The sequence below is a fragment of the Otolemur garnettii genome, unplaced genomic scaffold (genome assembly GCF_000181295.1).
Source record: "Otolemur garnettii isolate 467f Iridium unplaced genomic scaffold, OtoGar3 scaffold00002, whole genome shotgun sequence".
NCBI lineage: Eukaryota > Metazoa > Chordata > Mammalia > Primates > Galagidae > Otolemur > Otolemur garnettii.
In genome coordinates this window covers 49,661,055-49,680,276 of record NW_003852397.1, presented here as the reverse complement: position 1 = coordinate 49,680,276, position 19,222 = coordinate 49,661,055, and the positions used below count along the sequence as shown (strand labels likewise).

The 19,222-nt window shown below is 44.6% G+C and overlaps 1 protein-coding gene across 1 annotated transcript in view; it reads right to left on the bottom strand.

Moving 5' to 3' along the window:
- Positions 1-11,805, bottom strand: part of TRIM71 (tripartite motif containing 71) — a 26,571-nt gene extending 14,766 nt beyond the window's left edge. The window contains exon 1 of the mRNA XM_023513047.1: positions 11,692-11,805. Coding sequence (XP_023368815.1) covers positions 11,692-11,805 — 114 coding nt within the window. The remainder of the gene's footprint in view (positions 1-11,691) is intronic.
- Between the last annotated feature and the right edge of the window lie 7,417 nt (positions 11,806-19,222).

Sequence of the window (19,222 nt, the reverse complement as noted above, 5' to 3'; positions counted from 1 at the left end):
CTCAAGTGGCTAAGGCACCGGCTATATACACCTAAGGTGGTGGGTTCGAATCCAGCCCGGGCCCGCCAAATAACAATGATGCTGTAACCAAAAAACAGCCGGGCGTTGTGGCAGGTGCCTGTGGTCCCAGCTACTTGGGAGGCAGAGGCAGGAGAATCGCTTGAGGCTAGGAGTTGGAGGTTGCTATGAGCTGTGATGCCATGGCACTCTACCCAGGGGGATAGCTTGAGGCTCCGTCTCAAAAACAAAACAAAACAGAAAAACAAGAATGCCTTGTCTGGGTCTCTTTCTAGAACTAAGACTCTTAAGACAAGTTGTAAGTTTCTCAGAATTATAACTAACTCTGATTCGTAGTCAATTATACATCTGACAAGTATAATACCAGATAAAAAAGATGTTCAACAAGGAAATGTCCCTTAGTATGTATACCCACCCCAACCAGAGATGTATCAGAAGCTTACAAGCAAGCAGCAAACTGATCTTGAAAAGTAAGTGGATGAGCTGGCAGTGGTTCAGGCCTGTAGTCCTAGTATTCTGGGAGGCTGAGGTGGGTAAATTGCCTGAGCTTAAAAATTGCCTGAGCAAAAAAAAAAAAAAAGAAAGAAAGAAAGAAAAGAAGAGAAAAGAAAACCCTATCTCTACTAAAAATAAAAAAACTGGCTGGGCAATGTGGCAGGTGCCTGTAGTCCCAGCTACTCAGGAGGATGAGGCAAGAGGATCTGTTGAGCTCAAGAGTTGGAGGTTGTTGTGAGCTATGACACCACAGTATTCTACCCAGGGTGACAGAGTGAGATTCTACCTCCAAAAAAAAAGAAGAGAGAGAAAATGAAAAAGAAGTGGACAAAGACATCAAGACTGAGGTGAGCAAGACAAAAGGGTCTCACTACTGAGGTTAATACAGAAACTGCATGCAGTGTGGGGTCGCTAGTTTATTATAGCAGAGGGGACAGGAATATCAAGCCTCCTGGGCACCAACACAGAAACCCAATACCCAAGTTAATGTGGGGTCCAGAATCCGGAGAAAGACGTCATCTCTAGGAAGTATGAGATGGTATGGATGGAGTTTTATCTCCAACCACAAGAGAGTAAACGAATAGATTCCACTAGCTATAGAAATAGAATTGTAGCTCAGTGGTTAGGGCGCTGGCCACATACACCTGGACTAGTGGGTTCGAACCCAGACCAAGCCTGCTAAACAACAATGACAACTACAACAACAAATAGCTAGGCATTGTGGTGGGCACCTGTAGTCCTAGCTACTTAGGAGGCTGAGGCAAGAGAATCTCTTACCACGGGTTCTCAAATTTTTTAAACAGGGGGCCAGTTCACTGTCCCTCAGACCATTGGAGGGCTGGACTGTGGGCTCTGAGACAAGTTGGCTGCTAAGGAGGACAGGCAGCGGTGACAAAAACACCTGGCCAGCTGGATAAATGTGCTAGGTGGGCCAGATGTGGCCCACGGGCCATAGTTTGAGGATGCCTGCCTTAAGCCCAACAGTTTAAGGTTGCTGTGAGCTGTGATGACACAGCACTCTACCGAGGGCGACATAGTAACACTCTGTCTCAGAAAAAAGAAAACAAAATAGAATTGCTGAAAAAGACTTTTTAAAAAGAAAAACTGGTAAGAGGAAATTAAAACACACAATCCAAGTAACACTGAGTCCAGACATACCGTAAATGTCACTGATATTTATTTAAAGCAGTATGGAGTTTTTTGGTTTTTTTTTTTTTTTGAGACTGGGTAGAGTGCTGTAGCATCACAGCTCACAGCAACTTCCAATGCCTGGGCTCGAGTGAGTCTCCTGCCTCAGCCTCCCAAGTAGCTGGGACCACAGGTGCCAGTCACAACGCCCGGCTATTTTTGGGTTGCAGCCGTCATTGTGTTTGGCGGGCCCAGGCTGGATTCGAACCTACCACCTTAGGTGTATGTGGCTGGCGCCTTAGCCACTTGAACTACAGGCACTGAGCCAGCAGTATGGAGTTTTATAAGGACTTCATTTACCTGCTGATTTGGCCTGGCCAGTATCCTTTACTTTTGGGATAAGTTCTTGCTTACTTGGTCCACAGAGCTGGTAGGCTTAAGTGTCTCTTGGACACTGGACCACGCCCAAAGAAGGGAAATAAAGGAAATCAGACCAATCAAGAGCCCTTCCAGAGAGTTTGCACATGGATGTTCCCACGTCCCTCAAACCTTTTTAGCCCAAAAGGAGAGGGGAGGAAAAAGGCAGAGGAAACCAGTGCTTTCTCTAAGGATGAGAACTTGCTAGAGCAGGGCCAGCCTGAAGAGAGCTCCATTTACATCCACCCTTTTCTCTCCACTGCGTGCACAAAGCCCAGGTTCAGTAACAAGAATAAGGTTACCAACCATGGCGAGAGAACAGCAGAGCTAAATGACCAAGAGTGCCATCCCCAACGTCCCCAGGACCTGAAGCCTGTCCACCGTATTCTACATGGTTTCCTGACTCTATGCTTCCCATTCAGTCATTTGCAATCAAGAATCCAAATTGGCTGGGCACAGTGGCTTACCCAAGCTCAGAAGTGCGAGACCAGCCCAAGCAAATTGAGACCCTGTCTCTACCAAGAATAGAAAAAACAGCTGGGTGTTGTGGCAGGCACCTGTAGTCCCAGCAACTCGAGAGGCTGAGGCAAGATAATCTCTTGAGAGGTTGCTGTGAGCTATGAAGCTATGACGCCTACAACACCCAACTGAGGGGGACAACGTGAGACCCTGTCTCCAAAAAAAAAAGTCCAAATTAAGCCCAGGCACTGTTGCTCATGCGTTCGAGACCTCCTCTCATCTGAAAACAGAAAAACTAGCTGGGGATCATGGCAGTTGCCTGTAGTCCCAGCTACTGGGAAGGTGGATGCCACAGGATCTCTTGAGTCCCAGAGTTTGAGGTTGCTGTGAATATGACGACAGTAGGGCACTCTACACAGGCCAACAGAGTGGCACTCTTGTCTCCAAAAAAAAAAAAAAATCCTACAATGAATGGCCTCTTAAGTTTTCGAGTAAAAGGTAAGGGTTGGTCCTATGTCTCTCACTTTAAATCCAAAGCTAGAAATGATTAAGCTAGTGAGGAAGGCCAAAAGCTAGGCTTCTTGTGCCAAACTGGTCAGCAACTGTGAATGCAAAGAAAAATTGTGTACACACTAATGATAAGAAAGTGAAACAGCCTTACTGCTAACATGCAGAAAGTTTTAGTGGTCTGGACAGAAGATCAAACCAAACACAACATTCCTTCATGCCAAAGCTTATTTTCAGGAAGGCTGAGAGAGGGAAATAAGCTGCGTAAGACAAATCTGAAGTTGGCAGGGTTGACTCGCGATGTTGTGTTATGGAAAAAAGCCATAACCCAAAACTAAAGGTGAAACAGTAAGTACTGATGGAGAAGCTTCAACAAGTTATCCAGAAGATCTAGCTAGGAGCGCTGATGAAGACGGCTACACTGAACAGCAGACATGCAGTACACACACGGAATAAGGTGTCAAATAGGAAAACATTTCATAGCCAGAAAGAAGTCAACACCTGGCTTTAAACGTCAAAGAACAGGCTAACTTTGCCTAGGAGATAATGCAGCTGGTGGCTAAGTCGAAGCCAATGACCACTGACCATTCTGAAAGTCCTCGATCTACTGTCTGTGTTCCACAAATGAAACAACAAAGTCAGTTGATAACATATCTATTTGTAACACAGTTTACCTGAATACATTAAGACCACTTTTGAAACCTACTGCTAAGGGAAAAAAGATTCCTTTCACACTATTACTGCTCACTGACAATGCATCTGGTCACTCAACAACTCTAATGGAGATTAACACAGGACCTATTCTGCAGCCCAGGGATCGAAGTGTAATTTTAAGATCTTACTCTACGAAATTCATTTTGTAAGACTACAATTGCCATATACAGTGAGTCCTGTGATAGATCTGGGCAGAGTAAATTGAAAACCTTCTTAGCCAGACATTGCGGCAGCGCCTATAGTCCCAGCTACTTGGGAGGCTGAGGCAAAAGTCTTGCTTAAACCCAAGTGTTTTTGAGGTTGCTATGACCTAGACTCTCTCAAAAAAAGAAAAAAGAAAATCTTTTGGAAAGGATTCACCATTTGAGATAACACTAGGACCCTTCATGACTTATGGGAGGAGGTCATACTGTCAACACTAATAGGAGTTTGAAAGTTGACTCCAACCCTCATGGGAGACTTTCAGGGGTTCAAGACTTTAGGGAAGTCACTACAATACTGAGGAAATATGAGAACTAAGAATTGGAAGTAAAGCCTGGAGGTTTGACCAAATTGCTGCAATCCCATGATAATACTTGAATGATTGAGGAGTTGCTTCCTTTTTTTTTTTTTTTTTTTTTTTTTGCAGTTTTTGGCTGGAACCCACCACCCCTGGCATATGGGGCTGGTGCCCTGTTCCTTTGAGCCACAGGCGCCGCCCAATGAGGAGTTACTTCTTATGTATGGATGCACTTACAGTTTCTTGACATGGAATCTGCTCCTGGTGAGGAAGCTGTGAACACTGCTCAATAGCAAAAAAATTTAGATTACATGAATCTAGCTGACAGAGTAGCAGCAGTGCCTGTAAGGATAACTCTAATCTTTGTAGTTTTATTTTTTTAAGAGACAGGTCTCGCTGTGTTGCCCAGACTAGGATGCAGTGGTGCAATTACAGTTCTTCTGTAACCTCAAAAATCCCTGGGCTCAAGCAATCCTCTAGCCTCACTCTCCTAAGCAGCTAGAAGTACAGGTGCAAATCACTATATCCAGCAATTTTTGGTTTTAGGGGTCTCCTGGCCTTGAGGGTACTTCCCCCCTACCCCTGCCTCAGCCTCCCAAATGCTGGGATCATAGCTGAGGAGCTACCATGCCCAGCCCTGCCTCAAATTTGAAAGAAGTTATATACCATGGGTTAAAACTGCTGTCCAACAGCGTTACATGGTACAAATGAAATCTTCTGTGGGCCAAGCATGGTGGCCTAGCACTCTGGGAGGCCAAGGCAGGTGGATCTCCTGAGCTCAGCAGTCTGAGACCAGCCTGACCCAAAGCAACACCCTGTCTCTAAAAAAAATAGCCAGACATTGTGGTGGGCGCCTGTAGTCCCAGCTATTCAGAAGACTGAGGCAAGAGAATCCTTTGAGCCCAAGAGTTTGAGGTTGCTGTGAGCTATGATGGCATTGCACTCTACTAAGAGTAACAAAGTGAGACTGTCTCAAAAAAAAAAAAACCTTCTGTGAAAGGAAGAGTCAACTGATGGAGTAAACTTTATGGTTGTCTTATTTTAAGAAGTTGCCGGCTCGGTGCCTGTGGCTCAAGCAGCTAAGGCGCCAGCCACATACACCTAAGGTGGCAGGTTCAAATCCCCAGCCCGGGCCCGCCAAACAACAATGATGGCTGCAACCAAAAAATGGCCAGGCGTTGTGGCGGGCGCCTGTAGTCCCAGCTACTTGGGAGGCTGAGGCAGGAGACTCGCTTGAGCCCAGGAGTTGGAGGTTGCTATGAGCTGTGATGCCATGGCACTCTACCCAGGGGGACAGCTTGAGGCTCCTCTCAAAAAAAAAAAAAAGTTGCCATAGTGCCCCTGAAACCTCCAGCCACACCACCACCTTCTTGATAAGTCAGCAGCCATCTACATTAAGGTAAGAACCTCCACCAGCAAAAAGATTACAACTCACTGAAGGCTCAGACTGTTAGTGTTAAAGTTGTTTTTAATTAAGATCAGTATGCCTTTTTAGACATAGTGCTATTATACACTTAACCAGATTACAGAACAGTATAAATACAACTTTCATATGCACTGAGTAACCAAAAAACTGGGACAACTGGCTTTATTTCAAGTTATATGGAACCAAACCTATCTCTCAGAGTTAAGCCTATGTAAATGTAAATGGCTACAAAATTCTTACTCCTGGCTCGGTGCCTGTAGCTCAAACGGCTAAGGCACCAGCCACATACACGAGAGATGGCCGGCTCGAATCTAGCCCAGGCCCGCCAAACAACAATGACAACTACAACCAAAAAACAGCCAGGCGTTGTGGCAGGTGCCTGTGCTCCAGCTACTTGAGAGACTGAGACAAGAGAATCACTTAGGCCCAGGAGTTGGAGATTGCTGTGAGCGGTGATGCCATGGTACTCTACCCATGGTGATAGGCTTGAGGCTCTGTCTCAGAAAGAAAAATTCTTACTCCTACTGTTCAACCTTTCTTAAGGCTTGGAAATACAGGTTCCCAAAGGAATCCCCAAGAATAACTACTTCCACCTTTAAAGGTCTTATTTTCCAAACAATGTTCTACACCTCCAATACAGCATAAGCATGGAGTCTCTGCCCAGTTATTTAGCCAAAATAGTATTCTGGTTATCATTTTAAGTGGATTAGTGCTGATCGAGGGGAATATACAGGGTGTCCATGTTTTCTCCTTGTAAGGTGTTTCCCTGCATTTCCTTTAGTCATTTACCTATTAGTGTTCTCCTGTTTTATCATTTTTTATGATTGTCTTATAGAGTAATTATTTGTACTATTTTTCAAGTTTGTTTTCCTTAAATTTTTTTCTAGATCAAGTTGTGACTTGATGTTTTTCTTTAATAGTACCAACTCTCCCCTCCCCCATCCAATGCTTTTATCTGGCTAGGTTTTATCTTACTGTTTGCTATGAGAATTTAAATCTATTTTCTCCTTATTTTATCACATCTTACTTGGTTTAATGTCTTCTTTTTTATTTTTTGAGTCAAGAGTCTCACTATGTTGCCCTCAGTAGAGTCTCATGGCGTCACAGCTCACAGCAACCTCAAACTCTTAGGCTTAAGTTTGATTCTCTTGCCTCAGCCTCCCAAGTAGCTGGGACTACAGGCACCTGCCACAACACCTGGCTATTTTTTTGTTGTAGCTGTCATTGTTGTCTAGCAGGCCTGGGCCAGGTTCAAACCTGTCATCCCCAGTGTATGTGGCTGGCACCCTAACCAATGAGCTATGGGTGCCAAGCAGGATTAATGTCATATTAACTCTAATTATTAGCAAAATAAAGCTTATTCCCAGAATATATACTCTGCTTTTTATTTTTTTTAAACAGAGTCTCACTTTTCCTTGGCAGAATGCTGTAGCCTCATAGTTCACAGAAACCTCAAACTCCTGGGCTCAAGTGATCCTCTCGCCTCAGCCTCCAGAGTAGGTGGGACTACAGGTGCCCACTACAATACCCAGCTAGTTTTTTTTAAGAAACAAGGTCTCACTCTTACTCAGGCTGGTCTCAAACTGCTGAGCTCAAGCAATACTGCTGAGCTCAAGCAATCCACCAGCCAGAGTGCAGGAATATAATAAGCATGAGCCAAGGTGCCTAGACTGTACTCTCTTTTTTAAATTTGCCATTTTGCCAGCATAAATATGCAGGTTTTTAAGACTTCTGAATGACACACATAATACACTAATATTATGAAGAGCAAATGAACAACAAACCTAGGACAGACTGGCTCGGTGCCCATAGCTCAGTGAGTAGGGTGCCAGCCACATACACCAAAGTTGGCAGGATCAAACCTGGCCAGGGCCTGCTAAAGAACAATGGTAACTCCAACCAAAAAATAGTTGGGCAATGTGGCAGGCGCCTGTAGTCCCAGCTACTTGGGAGGCTGAGGCAAGAGAATCGCTTAAGTGTAAGAGTTTGAGGTTGCTGTGAGCTGTGGCGCACAGCACTCTACTGAGGGCAACATAGTGAGACCCTATCTAAAAAAAAAAAAAAAAAAAACCTAGGACAGATTCTTAGAGCAATAACTTTCAAATCAAATCAAACTTGTTTTTTTTTGGAGAAAGAATCTCATTATGTTGCCCTCGATAGAGGGCCGGGACATCACAGCTCATGGCAACCTCAAACTATTGGGCTTACACAATTCTCTTGCCTCAGCCCCCCAAGTAGCTGGGACTAAAGGCACCCACCACAACACCCAGCCATTTTTGTTGTTGTTGTCGTTGTTTAGCAGGCCCAGGCCAGGTTCAAACCCACCCTGCATGTGGCCACACCCTAACCACTGAGTTATGGGCACCAAGTCAACCAAATCAAGCTTGTTACTTATGTTTCCCTGTAAAAGAAATCAGAATCCCTTCTTACTCTGTGACCACAACTATTCTGTATTTTGGCTTAAGCAGATTAAGTGACATTATGTAAGATATATAAATAAAGGCCCAGATTCTATTTCCAAGAGCCTCCCAAACTGCATGTTAATTGACTATACTCTTTCCTTTTCTGGATGGTCACATTAAAATAGTCTTCATGCTATTTTTGTTGTACTCTTTAATATAAATACTGCTAGATGACAGAATAAAAATTAATGAGATGACTGTCCACTAACACTTCGAGCCACTACACAGAAGAATTAAGTGCTCAAAGCACTGCATACTCTGCCTGTGTTCCACAAATGAAACTTGGTCAGTGATCAAGGAAGGATAAAATGTTTGTATATAACACACAAATCTAAATATTTTATATCTCTTTATGTTCTAAGTATTTCTTTATATTAAAAAAAACTGTTATGTAGTTACTACTTTTTCTAATGTCTTCCATGTACTTTTTGTTTTGTGTTCACTTTGAAAACTTTCCTTTTTTTGAAGACAGAGTCACATTCTGTTCCTCATGGCTTGAGTGCTATGGAGTCGACCACCTCAAACTCCTGGGTTCAGGTGATCCATCATTCTGCTTCAGCCTCCCAAGTAGCTGGGAACTACACGCTCCCACCACAATGCCCATGACACTCGGCTAATTTTTCTGTTTTTCTTAGAGACAGGGTCTCACTCTTGCTCAGGCTGGTCCTCAAACTCCTGAGCTCAAGCAATTCACCCACTTCAGCCTCATAAGAGTGTTAGGATTACAGGCATGAACCTGAACCGAAACCTCAGGCCAAGAAGTGCTTTTCAACTGACTTTTTTTTTTTTTTTTTTGGAGACAGAGCCTCAAGCTATCCCCCTGGGTAGAGGCTATGGCATCACAGCTCACAGCAACCTCCAACTCCTGGGCTCAAGTGAGTCTCCTGCCTCTGCCTTCAAGTAGCTGGGACCACAGGCACCCGCCACAATGCCCGGCTATTTTTTGGTTGCAGCCGTCATTGTTGTTTGGTGGGCCCGGGCTGGATTCAAACCTACCACCTTAGGTGTATGTGGCTGGTACCTTAGCCACTTGAGCCACAGGCGCCGAGCCTCAACTGACTTTTGGGTTAGATACTCCCAGAGATGGGGTGGAGTCCCAATAATACCCCTGAGGCTCTCAGAACAGTGCTCTTTCTTGGCACAGCAGAGGCTCAATCAATCACTCAATCTGTTTCAAAGACCTGTAACTCAGATTAACCTGATTCTACCCATATGCAAACAATTGTACACAATGAAAACTGGATCACACTACATTCTGACCTTGGGGAACAGAGCTTATTTCTGTGATTTATGCAAGGAACAAACCAGCTTTTCAGCAAATGGGTTTGGAGCAAAGCTTGCTTGTCCTCTACCTTTATCTTCCCTTCCCTTCACTGCCCAAAGGCATGTGTCAAAATCTCAGAGGGAGAGAGGCCCTTTAATTTCCACGCATGCCCACTGACTTCTTTTGTTCTTCTAGGAATGGACAGTGCACTAAGGATCTGACAAGAACCTTTGGCAAGAACTAGGTGACCTTCACATCACTGCCTAAATACAGGTTTTTGAGAACTGTAACCAAGAGCCAAGAAAGGGTGCTCCATATACCCACACACCATGTTACACAGGGCCTTCTAGGAATTCACAATCTACCACGTGCACTGTGGTGTGGCCATATATGTTAACCAGCCACCTCAATTCACGCACCCGCCTACCACCTCCACTCAAAATGTCCTATGAGCTCCTATCTGTATCAATGCTGGGCACATACTGTTAAACAATGTTTGAGTTTCACCCGTGGGTCTATGCCTAGGTTCTTTACGTTACTCACATAGCAGACTCTCAGCTGACTATTTTTAGTTTAAAAAGTTAGGTATGGCAAACAAAAACCTTCTACCCCTCTATTCCCTTTTCTCTCCATAGAACGTTCAAATTTCTCGTTCTGTGGGATTTCACCATTTTAACCACTCATGATTTGTTGGAAGAACTCCTTAAGCTTCTGGCAAATCTAGAGGACTCACTTTTCTCCCCAGGGTAGCTGATCCCACAAAGAACAGAGAGCACCAGCAATTCTCCCAACAACAATGCTTCAAGTGTTCTCAATCTCCAAGGACAGAAAGGAGTTAATGAGATCATACCACAATCTAGGGGTTAAGTTCCCCAGGTGATGCCTGAGTGGAGACTGGGTGCCAGTGTTCAGCAGACACCAGCGGGGGAAGACATGTGTCAAGGTCTTGACTATATGTTGCATAAAACAAAAGATGAACGTCTTGGTTCACAGAGACACAGATAACAGTGACTCATGATGCAATAGCGCTGGTTGAGAGGCTGCCCAGAGATACCCTGAGGGCATTTTAGAAAAAAAAAAAAACTGGGCAATTGTGGTATAAGAACATGATTAAGGATTAGTCATTCCAGAAATGCAGTCTTTCAAACTTTCGATTTTATGTCTTGAACATCAGAAAATCTGGCTCATCAGAAAAGACTACTTCAGTATCATGCAAAGGAACAACACAGCTACTAAAGAACTTATTAAATCAAATCCACCCCCTTCTTTAGGGCATAGGATCCCAATTCAACATTTTCAAAAAATATCTTAGACTTTAAAACAATTCACTCGCTAATATAAACAATGGCTTCCCACCCAGTTTCTGGCTGGAAGTACCTTTTTCTGACTTTCTTTTTCTTTCTTTTTTTTTTTTGTGAGACGGAGCCTCAAGCTATCCCCCTGGGTAGAGTGCTATGGCATCACACTCACAGCAACCTCCAACTCCTGGGCTCAAGCGAGTCTCCTGCCTCAGCCCCCCAAGCAGCTGGGACCACAGGCGCACGCCACAACGCCTGGCCATTTTTTTTTGGTTGCAGCCATCATTGTTGCCCGGCGGGCCGGGCTGGGGATTCGAACCCGCCACCTTAGGTGTATGTGGCTGGCGCCCTAGCCGCTTGAGCCACAGGCGCCGAGCCCTTTTTCTGACTTTCAAACCTATCCTACAACACAGGGGAACCATGTCATAATTTCCTCATTTTCTGAAACTTTGTCACCTGAATCAGAAAAGATTTAAAAGCAATTCAGGCAAGTAATTATTTAAGAGAATTTGGCAACTCTCAATGTTGTACATGACCCTCCCTAAAGAGATGGGAATTTAACAAACACAAAGGTTTAAATTACCAGGGCTGTTTTAGCCAAGAAAGAGTTCAAAACTGAACCTTGCATAAAATCCCCCATGCTCACCAATAAATAAATAAATGTGTACAGGAAAGGTCTCTATCTAAAAAGCATTAAGTGTCTCGTCTTTCTGCAGTCCTGGCTAGAAAGTGCAAATGTCTACCTGTATGTGGATGGGACATGGAATTGATGTGATGGGGGCCCAGTAACTCTGGCCACATTCCTGTCATCTTCACAAGATCATTAGAACTCTACCAGGGATATTTGCATGGATGTCACATGAGCGCGTATAAATCACTACTCCATACCTTCCAGCCCCACCACCACATACACACACCACTGGAGTCTGCATCTACACAAGCCATCTCACTGAAAGGGGAAAAGGTTTCAAGTGGGAATCAGTGAAGGGCAGGGGAGGGCTCACCTGGATTGCCTGTCGACCTTGTTGGGCGTCAGCCAGCAGCTGAATCGTGAGTGCCCTTGAGTCCTGCAGCGCCTCCTGGAGGTAGATGAAGCTGTGGCCCCCATGCCGGCCCATTGTGCATTCCCGACAGATGGGCACAGAGCAAGTGTCACAATACAGATGCAGCACCTGGGGACAAGAGAGGGGACAGGCACATATGAGAGATGCAGGATGACAGGAAGTGGGTAGATAGTAAGAGTGGTGCCCTGAATCCTAGATCCTGAACCGTCCACTTCCCAACAAGCAAGCACACCCCTTCAAGGAAAGGGCAGCGGATGTAGTAATTGCAAACACAACCAGAAGTGCCCACTTGCTCATCTTTTCCATCCCCCATGCCCTAAATCAAGAGGAAAAAATAGCCAATTGGCATATCCCACTGTCGTCTTATTCAGAACTATAACTGAGACACTTCAGAGGTAGGGATCCTGTATTTTACGTCAATTATTCAGAAAAGTTGTAAGATTATGCTCCTGGGTCTGGGATTAGTGGCCTGAATGAAAGAACATACCAGGAAAGTTTCTTGTGCAAAGCCAGCCTGGATATGGAAAGGAAGTTGAAGAGCCAGTAAAAATCACCCTCACCTCACAGCTTGTTGGCTCATCAAAGGAGATTAGTGCAAAGGGTGGTTCTCCCAGACCCTCAAACAGGCTATCAGCTTTAAGCTTTTGGAAAGAAGGCAAGGCTAGTGGTTAAGTCCAGCTAGCTTCTTGCCTTTCTTCTTCCTGCCAAATTATTCCAAGGAGGTGAACCAGAGGCAGCCAGAGCTGACAGACCTGCTTTATGCGATGTTATACACTTCTCCGGGGCCAAGGAGAGAGGGAGGGGTTGGCACAGCCCTCACCTGCTGATAAGGAGCTCTCAAGAGAGAAAGCTCCTTGGCACAGAAACTGGGCCAGTCTCATTATTGTGTATCTCCCTGCAGAGCAGGGCACTCAGCGCCACTCTCTGTAAATGTTTGCTGGATTGCTTTCAAGACCAGAGTTTAAATTTGCCTCTGGTACACCTGGGTGTTAGAGAAAGCTCCCTAACACACAACAGGCCATGTGCAAGGAGGAATCAATCTTTACATATGCAACAAAATACTTAATCTCCAGGGGAAGAGAGCACTTATAAGGTGCTCAGGGCCACACAGCAAGTACACAGCAGGGAAGCCAAGAGGAGTCTTCAGAAGAGAGGGTTCCAATACATGGGTGGTCCTGGCTACCTCGAGAAGTACTGAGCACTTTGCTGGGTATTGTAGAGATCCAGGATGCAAAAAACTCCAGTTATCTGCATAGACCTCCCGAATAGCAGCTCATTCTGGCCCAGAAGCAGGACGATTGTTGCATAAGATAAAAGGAGACCTGGAGGTAGCCCTGAGGGCCCAAAATCCTAGAGGCAAACAGAGGGAGAATTTTGTTTCTCTCCTCCTCCAAAGTTTTTATTTTACTAACCAACCAAATGCTTGGCAGAAAGCATGTCCACTAGAAAAACGCTCCCCTAAATAAGTCAAGGAAAGCGGTTGCTCCACTGAAAGTTAACTAACTGATTTAATAGGTTAGTGTGTAATTTACCACAGGTTAAGCTGCTTCTCTGGAAACTTAGATTCAGAAATAGGAAAAAGATTAGTATATTATGGTCTTTATTGTAAATAAATTGCTTTGATACAGTGCGTTTTACGAGTCCTGCTTTATGACAAGGGAAATGTGGTAAGATTTGCAATTTACTACCAGTTTTGATCACCGCAGTCCTCTTTTAGCAACATTAAGAGGCTGAAACGAGGTGGTGGTGGTTCCCTCCCCCCCTTTTAAGGCCAATTCCTTTTTAAGCAGACCTACTCTGTAGAGAAGTAACCCTTCCAATTGTGCAGATCTAAAATTCTCAAGTAAAATTCTAACCAAAAAACAGTAAGCTGGATAAAATTCAGGAACAATTCCTGGACAATCTCTTTGTTTTAGATGTATGCTAAAAAGCAACTCTGCCGGTTTCAACCACATTCCTTCCCTTTGCTCTCTCCATTTGTCATGGGAATAAAGGATTGCTCCTATGCTAATGTGAAGTGTGAAAGCCTTCCATCAGAAGGTTCCTTTTAAATTTGAATAAAACATGCCTCTGACCTTCTGTGGCCTCCCGCATTTTACCCAACAGCTAACCTTAACCTGAAAACACATCTCTTTTCTTTTCCTCTCCTCTGGACATATGTGTGGACTGACTGGTGCCCCCTTGCTTGTGGGCTCATGCGACTGTTACCGACTGGCTTGTTAGCTTACCCTCACCTCTACAGCCAGGGCGTGGGGAAGAACTTTAGGCTATTAACCTGAGCCTGGAGCTAGTTATCTAGGTGAGGGACCATCTACCTAGGTACCTCTCTTGAAATGGGTGGGCTTCAGTCTCATCTGTGAAACACACGGGGGTCTGATTAGGTATATATCTCAGGAGACTCCTTCGACGCCTAAAATCCCAGGAATGTATCTTTAGAGACTTGACCACAGAAACACTCAGAGTAATTCTGGACTGAGCCAGAAGGCTGGGCTCCAGGTTTCACTCGTACAATCCAAGAAATTAAGATGATTCTTCTTAGCTTTGGATTGTTCACCTTAAAAATATAAGGTGCAGCTGATAGGAGATACCCCTGTAGGTTTTAAAGTATTCTGCAGATACACTAGCAAAAAAAAAGAAATCCTGGTCACAACAGGTGGCAGCAGAGCAGACAAAGGCAAAGTGCCTGAGCCTCTGGCCCCCTGGGCCCTCCTGCCTCCTAAGCCTTGAAAGTAGAGAGTATAGCTAAATGGCTAAAAGAGGTGCATGGATGCAATCCCTGTCTGCATCATCTCACACTGTATCAACACAGCTCTGAGTAGCCAGAATTGTGGATTCAGAAGAACCAGTGCTTTTGCAGTTCCAGGCTGCTTGCACACAGGTGGGGGTGGGGAGGCAGTTGATACTAAAAAGCTACAGGTGTGGCTTAGTACCCGTAGCACAGTGGGTGCGGCGCTGGCCAAATGCACCGAAGCTGGTGGGTTCGAGCCTGGCTCAGGCCAGTTAACTAACAATGACAACTGCAACAGAACAAATAGCCAGGCGTTATGGCGGGGCGCCTGTAGTCCCAGCTACTAGGGAGGCTGAGGCAAGAGAATCACTTAAGCCCAAGAGTTGGAGGTTGCTGTGAGCTGTGGTGCCACTGCACTCTACCGAGGGCAACGTACTAAGACTCCATCTCAAAAAAAAAAAAAAAAGCCATGGGTGAGTGAATAAAAGAATATCCTCAATGTACTTGTCGTTAATAAACTATGAATATTTTTTTTAATGCATCGTTCCCTAACAGTAAAATGGGTTTAATTATTTATAAGCCTTCCAACTGAAAGCTGGGGTAAAACTTTGGGTAAAGTCTATATTTCACTAGAAGCTCTACTTCTCACCTACCCCCAATTTCTAAGATTGATAAACAATTTTAGAGCTGGTGAAACAAGATCAATAGGTAAGGGATATTAATGGATGTGATTCTCTGAGAGAAACAGCTAGAAGATTAAAAGAATAAATGGAGGCTGTATAGAGAGAGGGTCCTATGGCTAGAAATGTGGGAGCAGCCACGAACGATGGCTCCCGGGATGAGGAAGAAGAGAGGTCCTCTGGCGGCAGGAATTCCAGGCCCTGGTTGGGGCTTCCCGGGCAGATGCATGGACACGCCCCCTCAGGCCTGGCGACAATCTGGCTGCCCCAGCTAAATGGAGCAGGCTTGACCTCTGACCCTGCAAGTGACCACCCTCTTCCCTGCCCCCAGCTTCCAGAACGTCCCACCCACTGCCTTCCTCTCCCAAAATTTCTAAAATACCAAGCAGAGACAAAGACCTAGGAATGTGGGCCCAGCAGGAAAGGAATTGCAGGAAGGAGGAGGTTAGAGGAAAAATAAATAAATAAAAATACAAAGTAGGCATGTCTGCCTTAGCCAGTGTTTAAATGAAATGTTTTGTTAATGAATGTGTGTGTGTGCATGCATGCACATGTGTGTGCTCCCAAAATCTAGTTCTTATGCTACCTGTGGTGCAACAACGAACACACACCAAGGGATTCCTTTTAAAGAGCCCCACACATCGGAGAGTAAGCATCAAGTTTAAAATACAGCTACTCACATCAGTGTCTTAAGCATGTAAACTGAAAGGATGAATGGAGGCCCTGGGTTACCATTTAAAGTTAGTCGAAATGCCTCAAGTGAAATATATCAACTACTATAATTTTTTTTTAGTTTAGTTCGCCATCCTTTACCACGACTGAAGACATTAACTTGGCCTCCCACAAACTAAGGCTGAACTCGGCTGCCTGGACAGGAGGTCTCCGCCCACCCAAGAGGGTTTCTGAGTTTCTCACTACAGAAATTAAGGGGCACTGACGACCCATTCCAGAAGCAACACAGGCCCACAAGCCTTACCTGTGTGTGTTACTCTGCAGGCTCTCACAAGGGACAACAGAGGACTCATTCAAATAATGGTAAACCGAGTGCTAGGCACAAAGCCTAGCCATGAAATGAAGTCTATTAAGTAATATTAAAATCAAGCATTATTTGAATGCTCTAACAACCCGCAGTTCAGAAAAGAAAATCAAACTAAGAAGCAAAAGCTGCTCCAGATGAGAAGAAATCAGCGAAAGAAAATAGTTAACTCGATACCAATGGAGAAACCAATCAAAATGAGAATTTTGAAATGACTGATAAAGAATTTCAAATATGGATTGTCAGGAAGCTCAATGAAATACAGAAGAAAATAGAAATCCACTAAAACCTGCAGTCCAAACCCTGAGAAGCCCATCCAGCACCTCTGGCCATGTGCTGCCTCACAGTTGTGGCTTAAGAAACAATAAGGCCTTGCTTCACATGCACAATCACTACTAGTTCAAGACAACAGATTCCAGCTGGGGACAAATTATCCTTTTTAGTTGACTGAGGGAGGGACCAAAATTTTTTATTTAAGTAGGTAACACTTATCCATTTGTTCAAACAGATTTTTTTTTTTTGAGACAGTCTCATTCTGTCACCCTGGATTAGAGTGCCATGGCATCACAACTCAAAGCAACCTCCAACTCTTGGGCTTACGCGATCTCTCTTGCCTCTGCTTCCCAAGTAGCTGGGACTATAGGTGCCAGCCACAACACCTGGCTATTTTTTTGTTGCAGTTGTTTAGCTGTTTAGCTGGCCTGGGCAGGTTTGAAACCACCACCCTCCGGGTATGTAGCTGGTGCTGTAAGCTCGGGCGCCGAGCCAGAGATTTTTTTTTTATGTTTCACAACCTTAGGTGACCATCCAAAAATATACTATATTCTATGCATACTCGAATTTTTTATTTTTGGATAGTCTCATTTTGTTGCCCTCAATAGAGTGCTGTAGCGTCACAGCTCACAGCAACCTCCAGCTCTTGGGCTTATGCAACTTCTCTTACCTCAGCCTCCTAAGTAGCTGAGACTAAAGGCGCCTGCCACAACGCCCACCTAACATACTTGAATTTTTATTTATTTTTTTGTTTTGAGACAGAGCTGTCTGTCACCCTGGGTAGAATGCTGTGACATCATAGCTCATGGCAACCTCCAACTCCTAGGCTCAAGCAATTCTCCTGCCTCACCCTCCCAAGTAGCTGGGACTACAGGAGCCCGCCCGCCACAATGCCCGGCTATTTTTTGGTTGCAGCCATCATTGTTGTTTGGCCGCCCAGGCTAGATTCGAACCCGCCAGCTCAGGGGTATGTGGCTGGCGCCTTAGCTGCTTGAGCCACAGGCACCAAGCCAACAAACTCGAATTTTTAAAGACAAAGAAATTTTCATATATATACACATACTTTTTTTAAGCCCCCACCTCCGGTATAGGGGCAAGCACCCCACTCCTTTAAGCCACAGGTGCCGGACTTGGAGAATGTTCTGGGTCACTCCATGAAGAGCTGCCTGGTTTTCTGAATGGTTGCATAGTATGCTACCGTGTGAATGTACCATAACTTAGTACACTCTAATAATAAAAAGTGTAAAGCTGTTTCCTGATTTTGGAAAAGTCACAAGCAATGCTGAAGTGAAGATCCTTGTTCTTTATACAACCCCAAATTTCCAATTTCGTGATATACTCATTTCTATATCACTTGATGATAATGGTCATCAGGCAGAAAATCAAATTGTAACCAGGGGTAGTCAAGGGTTCCTAAATCCTAAACTTCAGAGTTGAGACACCCAACCTCCATCCACGTGATGGGCAAAGGTAGTCAAGTGCCAGTTTCTGTTCTCCACAGAACCAGATACAAAAGGCCAGTGGAATGAGGGGTGGAGTGCTAGGTGAGGCAGTCAGCATGGGCATGGTTCACAGCTGGGACTAGAGTAAAGATCCATTTCTGCTTAGCTGAAAGCTTTAGTGGATGCTGAAACTGAAAACAGGGCCAGAATTTTTCCTCACTGTCTCAAAACTAATGAACACACGTTAACTACATCAATATACTCATTCTACAATGCATACGTATCGCAAAACACCATATTGTCCACAATACACATCAATTAGCCAGAGGTGCTGATCTCTAAAATAGCCTAGCCGGGCGTTGTGGTAGGCACCTGTAATCCCAGCACTTGAGAGGCTGAAGTAAGAAAATCACTTAAGCCAGCGGTTCTCTACCCCTTTGTGACAATGAAAATACATCCTGCATATCAGGTATTTACATTATGATTCCTAACAGTAGCAAAATTATAGTTAGGCAATAGCAACGGTTGGGGGTCACCACAACTTGAGGAACTATATTAAAGAGTCACAGCATTAGGAGGCATTAGGAAGACTGAGAATCACTGGCTTAAGCCCAGGAATTTAAGGTTGCTATGAGCTATGACGCCACAGCACTCTACCAAGTGGTGACAAAGTGAGACTGTCTCAAAAAAAAAAAAAAAAAGAGAAACCAACCTGAGCAAGACCCTCCTCTACTAAAAACAGAAAAAGTAGGCAGTGCCCGTAGCTCAGTGGGTAGGGCACCAGTCACATACAACAATGACAACTGCAACAAAAAAAAAAAAAAAAAAAAGGAGGCCAGGTGTTGTGGCAGATGCCTATAGTCCCAGCTACTTGGGAGGCTGAGGCAAGAGAGTCGCTTAAGCCCAGGAATTTGAGGTTGCTGTGAGCTATGACACCACGCACTCTACCGAGGGTGACATAATGAGACTCTGTCTAAAAAATATAGAGGGCGGCTCCTGTGGCTCAAGAAGTAGGGCACCGGCCAACATATAGGGGTGGCGGGTTCAAGCTTGGCCCTGGCCAAAACTGCGACAAAAAAGAAAAAATATAAATGCCTATACAGCTATTCTGAGAGGCTGAGGTAAGAGGATTCCTTGAGCCCAGGAGTTTTTAGCTTGTTGTGAGCTATGACTGACACCAAAGCCCCCTACCCAGGGTGACAGAGTAAGAATCTACCTCAAAAGAATAATAATAATAATTTGAAAATAAACATGCAATTTCCCCCAAATTTTCTGGCATAAAAACGTCGTATGGTTTTTTTTTTTTTTTTTT